General features: G+C 40.8%; 1 protein-coding gene across 1 annotated transcript in view; it reads right to left on the minus strand.

Moving 5' to 3' along the window:
• ANKRD33B (ankyrin repeat domain 33B) overlaps window positions 1-833 on the minus strand; it is a 429,320-nt gene extending 428,487 nt beyond the window's left edge. Inside the window, exons 1-2 of the mRNA XM_069219136.1 lie at window positions 780-833; window positions 365-494 (exon numbers count right to left, since the gene is read on the minus strand). Of these exons, the coding sequence (XP_069075237.1) occupies window positions 365-494; window positions 780-833 (184 nt within the window). The remainder of the gene's footprint in view (window positions 1-364; window positions 495-779) is intronic.
• Between the last annotated feature and the right edge of the window lie 8,413 nt (window positions 834-9,246).

Raw genomic sequence — 9,246 nt, forward strand, 5'->3', positions numbered from 1 at the left:
GTGGTAGCAAAACTGCCCCAAAGAAGGACAAAGGTAAAGCATTACCAAGGATAACAAAGGATTTTTGAAAGGCAAGCCCATAAACGAGTGACAGTGATATGCGTCAGGTGGGTGTGATTAAAAGCCCACAGACACATGTGGGGGTTAGGGGTGTCACTAGAATTGGACAAGTAATGAGGAAGAGAAGACTATTGTTCACTAATGAGCGGATTGTAATTTATGAAAAAGCGTAGACCCCTGTGGAAAAAATAAGAAATTATGCTAAAAACCTTAAAATAATTCCATCTTTCGGCAAGTGTTTCGTATATACATTTTTTGTGAAACTCTATAGACAGAGAGCATCTTAAATATCAAACATCCCTACCTGCTTGAGATGCTGTAATTAAAGCGGTGTTGCCTTCATTGTCCTGCCAGTTCACATCCACATAGGGGCATTGGGATAAGGCTATTACAATGTCCACGTATCCTTGATAGCAGGCAACAAGGAGGCCAGTCTGAAAAAAAACAATTTGAAGTTAATGAAGAGAAAAATTCAAGTTAATGGGCAATAATCTTGTCACATAGTATTGTGTCATAAATGGAAAATTTATGAAGAAATTATACTTGCCACACCATTGAACAAACATCTAAATCTATTGGTTGCCTTTATTGCTGCAATACTATGAAGATAATTAAAAAATGAGGAGAATGTGTCTGAATTACATATTTTCAAATGTATTCCTAAAGCATAAGGTTAATTTCAGACCAGGAATACCTTCATAAATTAAACAAGCATTTACAATGCAGTGGGTCTCGCATTTGCTTGAGTTGGAGCTATTGGTGTCGTAAGTCATTACTGGACTTTTCTTGCAACATAAATTGGTCAACCCTGCCTCATAACTTGGTCTTTTTCTGCCACATAATTCCAGTGTCCCTGTATATAACTAAAGCACTCCCATTTACTTTCTTCCTCTATCTGCAGCCAAAAATGAAAATGTTGCCATTTAGTACCCTATTTTAAATCTTCCATTCTAATTCCAATAGAATACCACTTTCACCACCCCACCATCAGAGTTGCTGGTTGGCTACCACAATTCCCAAAACAAGACAGCCATGAAGGAGCAATGGGAGAAATAAACTAGAAGGGTCACCCAAATATATCAAGAGTGTTCAAACAGTCATAATGTAATAAGGATGTAAGTTGGCCTGAATCATGGTCATAACTACAATAAGGAGAGATTAATAAATCATATACAATTATCATATAAACCCAACAAAAACCTTTATTGGAAATAAACATTTAGCATTAGACTGTAATGCTCAGAACAACCCCTAGAGGACAATACAATGAAAAAAGTATTTGTAAGAAACATGGTCATGTTGCCATATAGTTACCCTCTAAGAGCATAATCACATAAAAATAGAATGCCACAAAGTGTAATGTAGTGCAACCATATATTTAGCCCCTAGAGATTGTAATGCCATATACGTTTTCAGGCTTAGCAAGCCTACTGCAATACTAAGGTCCTTAGAACACAAACTACTTCAAGCTGTAAAACCAAAGTTCCAGCTATAAAAGCGCTTAAAAAGGGGACTGAATGTCGGTAGGGGTTATTATTTTGGGGTCCCCACAAACCTAGCATGAGGACCCAGAGATGGCCTAAACAGAAAGAGTGCATCATGCTGACCATTTTGGTGGTGGTCCCATTGTCATAGGACCACCACCTACCGAGTTATGGGCAAAAATGTTTTGAAAAAGAATAATTGCAAATCATTATTGGCTGACCTTTCCAGAGTGCATTGATTATTTGGATTTCTGTGTTTTTCAGTAAAGCATTTAGCAATTATAACTGTTTTTGGGAAAAATATTGAGCGTGAAGGGGAGAGCGGAAAGAATTGACCCTGATTGTATAACAGTGTGAACAATGTGCTCAGCACTTCAATACTGACAATGGAGTTTGCGCTGTTCACGCTGTAAATACTGTGAGGGCCACGACTGCCATGAAGCACGAAGGGGAGAGACAAAAGAAAAAAATAGTTCACCCACGCTTAAGTATATCAGCAATTGTGCAATTATCCATCTAACAAGGTCAGTCTGCAAGGCGGTAACAAAATCGCCCTAATGCGGGATAAATGTAAAGCAATTACCAATGACATCAAGGGATTTTTTAAAGGAAAGCCCATGAACGAGTGAAAGTGATGAGATTGGGGTGGGCATGGTTAAAAGGCCACAATAATTACAATAGGTCAAAGTGGTTGTGCACTTGACCTAAAAAGGCAGACAGTCAGCAGCACGGAGGCCTGGAAATAGGCAGTCTGACCTTCAACGCTGACAGTCACACAACCAACTACTGACCATACGACAAGCACACATTCACCATGCCGGCCTCTCATGGCGGTCAGCCAATGGCAATCTGAACCACTGCGGTCTGCAGTTACCAAAGTATTACACAACTGTAGATTGGATGAATTTGAAAACAACACAGCTGACATAGAATGCCACACTGGACAAACCTGCAAAGGACACTATAAACCACGCCCCTTTACAGACCACAATCCTTTGCATTTACACTGCAACACACACAAGACAGAGTGAATTACTTACCACACAGTACAGATACTAGGCACCACTTTTTTGTCACCATAGCACACTGCACGCTGTGCACACTTTTGTCCAGTCACTCCCTTTTGCACTTCCCTCCTTTAATAAGCCATTGTCGCCCATTTTTTAAAAATCACGGCACATTTAAAAATCCCTGATTCTCAGAAGATGAGTTAAGAGTCATGGTGGATGACATAATAAGAATAGAGCCACAATTGTTTGGAGTACAAGTCCAGCATACTCCTCTCAGTAGGAAAATGGAACTGTTGGACAGGATCGGCGACAGAGTCAGTTCTGTAGGCATCACCCTGCGCACAAGTGAGGACATTAGGAAGAGGTGGAACGACTTCAGGGGCAAAGTCCGTTCCCTAGTCTTCAGGCACCAGCTGCAGGCCAAGAAGACTGTCACTGGTCTTCTCAGTGCTCTATTATATATTTTTCCCTGGGAGGAGAAGGTCTTGGCCATCTGGCATTCTGAGGGCTTGATAGGAATACCTGGGGGAGTGGATCCTGGTAAGTCACAAAACTAAAAATGTCACCGAAGTGCTATGCCATGCATGCTCACAGCTCACCCTTTTGCCTCAGTTACTGTTACTCAACTCACCAGCCCAGTGTTCACCTGTCCAAAAACCTCTATTTGGCAACTCATATTTGAAGTGTACTCTCTTGGGGAGATGACATTTGGATAGTATGTGTAGTTCTGGGACTGACATAGCTACAACTCCCAGGAGGCACTGTTCTATAAGTCCAAACACAAGACCAGTGGTCACTTCTCCAACTACCCTAGTTTGGGACACATCGATTTAAGGATACACACTTGGGCAGATAATATTTGTATAGTGTGTACAGGCAGTGACATGACTACAACTCTCAGTAGGTACTTGTCCGGTAATTAAAAACAATAGCACAGTTGTCACATGCTACAATACATCTGTTTGTGAGCTGTCAGTTGAAGTGGACTCACTTGGGGGAGAACATTGGTCACACGTGTGTACTGGAGCGAGTGACATGACTGCAACTCCAAACACCAGAACAGTGGTCACTTGTCTAAAGACAATGCCTGGCAACTCACAACTTAAATTTACTCGGCTGGGAGGATACCATTTGTCAAATGTGGGAAGGAGAGGGAGTGACATGACTACTAAGGCCAGAAAGGCACTGTGTCTGTAAAACCAACTACCTTCCCAGTATTTTCATGTTCAAATATCATTGTTTAGTAACTCTCAACTGAGGTGGACTCACATGGGAGGGCACCATTTGTATAGTGTGTGTAGTACAGGGAGTTATATGACTCCAACTCCCAGGAGGCTCTCTTGCTGTCACTCTAACCACCAGAACAGTGTCCTCTTCTCCAAAGACTCCTGTTTGGTAACTCACACATGAAGTGTAATCACCTTGGGTGTTAATATTTGTATAGTAATGTAGTACAGGGTCCGACATGACTCCAAATGCCAGGAGGCCACGTTTTTGTAAATCCAAACCCCAGCACAGTGTTCTCTTGTCCAAGGACCCTTGTTTCTCAATTCTCAATTGAAGTGCACTCACCTGGGAGGATACCATGTTCACAGTGTGTGTAGTAAAGGAAGTTACAGCAGAGGGTGAGTATCTGTAAGCATTAAAGCTTCCAGAGGCAGGGGACAAATAATGTGTTCACCAGTGTAACCTGATTCTTGGTGTTGAGGGAAAAACAACCAGTAGTGCGTGTGATGTGAGGATCAGTGATCTGTTTGAGAGTTGGTTGGTGGGGGTGCTCTGCCAGTGGTCACTGGGCAAGTATTCTCATAAACAGCTCAACAGACAATTTGTGTCATTAATGCAGTCTGGCTGATTACTGAAATTACCTATTAATTGATAATTTTTTATTTTTGTGTGTGTGATATTTTGGATGGGCAAATGGGTAAAGACAAGAATGAGTCTGTGGGTGGAAGATTGATGCATGAGTGTAAGGGGGAGTGACTGCTTGTATGGACGGATTGCTGAGTGAGTGCATCAATGGAAGCATTCAGCACTTTTGATCAAAAGCCATGCCCATTGGCTTTGACAAAGTTTGCTTATAGGTAACTGTGTTATTGTATTTAGGCTGGGAAGAACAGCAATGTGATCACCAGAGTACATGGAAACTAACAGTACTGTGCTGACTATTACCCAGCTGCTTCTTGGACATCCCTGGAGAGTCCCTGGAAAAAAGCCACTGTGGATTAGATTTTACCTCATGAGTCTTGTCACCGAGCTGTAGCTTGAGAATGTGACTGAAAAATGAGCAGGAGAGTTCACATCCGACCACGTACGCATCTAAGGAAACAACACATCATGGAAATGCGTTAATCCAGCTGGGTTTAGAGCTTGTAGGACTGTTCCTTTCATTATGTTTTCCAAGCCACAGGAAGGAGCCTGAATATTGTGCAAAGCTGTGAGCACGTCTAGCCATTTTTTATTTCTGGTAATTTATTTATAAGGGGACGTTAGAGGTTCAATTCACCTTTTGACTATGCTTAGAGTGATTCCACTATGTTCACAATCTTTACACATAAACTAACCATTAGTAATATACATGTGCAACAATTCAGTTATCAGAAGCTTTAAGTCACTAATCTTAACGCACCATGACCCATGCAGCCATGAATACCGACGCCTTTTAGTAAAATTCTAAAGTTTATTTCCATATATTAACAAATGCCAATATCATGTAAATTAATCTCAAAACCAAATGATAAGCATATACAAATAACACAGGCTGACCAAAGTGGCGGAAGAACCTCAATTTAACTAAAACATTTAATATTAGACATTCAACAATTACAGTACAAACGAATAACATCAATAACTGAACAACAGATATAGCATACATCTAGATTCAACAGGTGAACAAAATCAATTATTTGTTAATAACATTTGTCAACACATTGGGCATACTAACTAACCCTCCAATTGGAATAGCATGTTTGGGCTTCATGCAAAAGCAATTTAGTCAACAGTTAATTTGGAAAACATCGAACTAGGGTTCTATCAAATTAGTGGTTGGACCTTAAAGGAAGAACAAAAATTTACAACAGAAACAATATAATTTTGTATACCTCTTCTCAATGGATCAGCAAGCTGCAATTTCTTTGTCAGTTGAACATTCGTCTGGTCCGTGATGGCTTGGGGAAAGAAGGGGATTGGCTCAGCCACAGTTGGGCTTTAGAATCAACTGAACCAACTTAGAAAACATCAAACTAAGGAAAAAGCATCAACAGCATTAATGCAATTTCTCTATGCAGATGGCTATGAGGGAAAAGAACATCTGGAAGTGCGGTGCTCCACGAACATGACTGCTAAAGGATAGATAATGGAATAGAATGGGCTTGCAGTCCTAAATGCGGTCAGGCTAAGTTAAAACCCCATAAAGTATTTTCTCATGCCACCATTGGTTAGAATATCGTGTGTTCACAGTGGGACCAATAAACACTACACTCTAAATCTATGATATAACTAGACAGTCTTTTGCACGTCGATGATTGGCTCCTCTTCTCCAGTTCCCATCATCAGTTTCGTCAGGTAGCTTTTTAGTTGCAATCCTAGCTGCAGTCATTGCAGCCATTGTTGAATCCTGGGAACATCTTCTCAGGCATCAAATCTGCAAAGTATCAACTTCTAGTACAGGAAGTATCAGCAAGCGGTTCTCATGAGAAAGTTTAAGACATTTACAAATCGCTTGGTCATAGTTGTGTGAAAAATGGACAATGTTAATTTTCGGCTTTCACAAAACATTTACAAACATTTATGTTATGCCATGGAGCTTAACATGAGGCTCTGTCGACTAGGCCCAAAATCTCAAAATTAATCAATACCTACTATATTTACGCAGATACATAACATTAATACATTAGTAAGATCCACTTACACATTTTATTCTACCCGTGCACATTATTTAAACTAGAAGTGTGAATTCTTTATTAATTGTTCTACACGTCATGATAGCCACTCAAGTGGGCACATTTTCCAAGACACACCATTTTCTCTATGTTATCCTAATTCATGTAAATTCTTAGCCATTAATCAATGCAAATTTGTTAGTAATTGATTCAGCTTTCACAAGGGTTTACAGGAAACCATTGTCAGTCATTTAAAAACGCAGTTTATTATGCACTGTGTTTGTGCTGCTTTTTGAGCAATAGTAAACTGTAAGGTATAGCAGCACGCATTCTGATCAATATAGGACCGTTGTGGTTGGGAGAAATATCCGGGTGCTTGCTAAAGAGAAAATTATGTGAATACAGCAAACTTTACAGAGGAAGGAAGGACTATAGAATCCGGCCAGCCGCTTTGCTCTCAAGTGGGATCGAATACTAGAGCCGACGAGAAGGCCCGATTGTGCCAGGACTAGATAATCTCAAACCCTGTCCAAATCCCTAGTTAACCAGAGATCAGAATGAGGAGTTTATTCACTTTTTTGCAAGCAGTAAGTACAGGTGCAATAAAGTCCTGATCCTGTGATAAAAAGATCAGTCAATTACTGTGCCAGTCAACTATTAATGTAACATTCAGATGCTGTTGCCATCAGCACCAAAAGCCACTTGTTATTCCCCATTAAAGGGTATAAACTCAGAAATGGTGTTATTTATTGCAACCAATAAATTCCCACCATAGAGAGGTACTTTCAGCTGTTATCATAAACACTGATCTCAGGCCCTAAGGGGGAAGTGCCAGGCAGCTGACATCATCCTGTGAGGCAGGAGTGATACTAGCCATCTAAACCACCATCTCCTTTATTATTTGTGGACTTTAACAGAAACTGCTGTTTTAACTTTAGTGGTTCAAAAATTGTTAAAGAAAAAAAGAGTGACACACATGGTGATAGCAGTGGCAGATCCTTTACAATAATTAACACTTCAATTTGCAGTTGGTGATTGCTGTGTTCAGGTATTAAACAGGTACTGATGAGGTAAACGTTTCCCAGATCGTGGTAGTGTTTTTAAATGTCGATAAAAATAAATATTGCCTAAAGCTTGTACCACGTTATGCCACATAATTGCCTTTGCTTGGCTCATAATTTATTCAATACTCCTGCATATTTTTAGCCTCCATTCCTGCTTAATTCCAGAGGCCCCACTTGTAGCTTCTCAGTTGCACAGATGCCATGTCATGGTGAGAACGACTTGCAGCCATTCCCATATTTTCAGCCACAACATGAAAAAAGTTGGGACTTGTAGTTTCACTATCCCAATTATTGTAAAGCAAAAGGTTCCAGCATGAATAATGCTATCACATGAAACACGAGGACATGCTGAAAGGCACCCAAGGTGCTAGCCAATTTGTAGCCACACATTTATAATTGAGTGAATAAAACTACAAGAAGCAGGGTAAGGGTACCGTATTGATGGTTTTTAGGGTCGAGCGCACAAGAGCTCCGTCCCTACTGTAATTTCTCTTTGGGCTTTTAACCCCACTCATGTCACACCTGTCACTTTCATTGGTTCACGTCTTGCCTTTTAAAATCCGTTTGATTTCATTAGTGAAAGGCATGCATACCTCATGCCTTTTCCGGTGTTTAATCCTCCTCGAGCGCACCGTCCAACTACTAAAAACATATGACGCTCCATGTTTTCAGCATGGTTTCCTACTTTATCTTTTTATTTTTCACGCAGGCAATCGCACTGGGTTTTACATAGCACGTTCATTCTCGTTTTTTTGTTTTTCAATTTCAGCACAATCGCGCTGTGTTTTACGTAGCACGATCACGCTCGTTTTTTTCTTTTAATTTGTGTCCCAAGAAAAGTCCGGTTAGTAGTTTACAACGCTAATAGCTCTAACTCGAGCAAATGTGAGATCAGTTGCATTGTAAATGCTTGTTTTTTTTGTTTTGCTTTGAGCTGCACCCTTAGGTCAGCACTTCATTCAAAGCAAGATTATCACAGTTCGACTCTTTTGAAATACGCGGCGGTTTTCAACTTTCCCAAAGCATTCGTCAGAGAAAGAAATGGGCTGAAGTTTCCCTGCTGTAAATGGGGCAATTTAAGAATTTATAAGGGGGCAGTGGCATATTGCAAAATGATGTGGGGCCCCTGCAGAATGTGATGCGGGGATGGAATGTCTCCTATAACTTATAAATATGCATTGCCCATGGGCTGAATGGGGCTTCCTGCATCACAAGGCCTGTGTAAGGCACAACCAATGTGTTCTACATCATCCCACACAGCAGGGCAGTCTCCGACTCATACCTGCGGAGGGCTCACGCTGGTGACCAGGTGGTACTGAGTATACAAACAAGCGTGGGACCTCGAGTGAGGGAAGCGAAACCGGGAGGAGCGAACAAAGCTCCACACACACATCTGCCACAATGGGTGGATGTAGCAGCATGACCTTGCTGGTTGTCTTTATTTCCATACCACTTATACGATAAAAATAAGTACATCGCACACTGCACAGTTCTCGATTTTTTTCCCCTTAACATAAATGTTTTGTTTGCCTCAATAATTTGCGTAGTTACTATTAAAAGTGTGCACTTAAGCAAAAGCGCAGGAGCTAAAATATCTAGGGCCAGATGTATCAAACATTTTTACGCTCGCAAACGTCCCAACGGGCCATTTGCGACCGCAAAAATGCGTTTTGGTATGTAACAAGTACAATTTGTGATTCGGTAACTTGTTACTGAATCGCAAATTGGATTTACGACTACATACGGA

This window comes from Pleurodeles waltl, chromosome 2_2 (assembly GCF_031143425.1).
Source record: "Pleurodeles waltl isolate 20211129_DDA chromosome 2_2, aPleWal1.hap1.20221129, whole genome shotgun sequence".
NCBI classification, from domain to species: Eukaryota; Metazoa; Chordata; class Amphibia; order Caudata; family Salamandridae; genus Pleurodeles; species Pleurodeles waltl.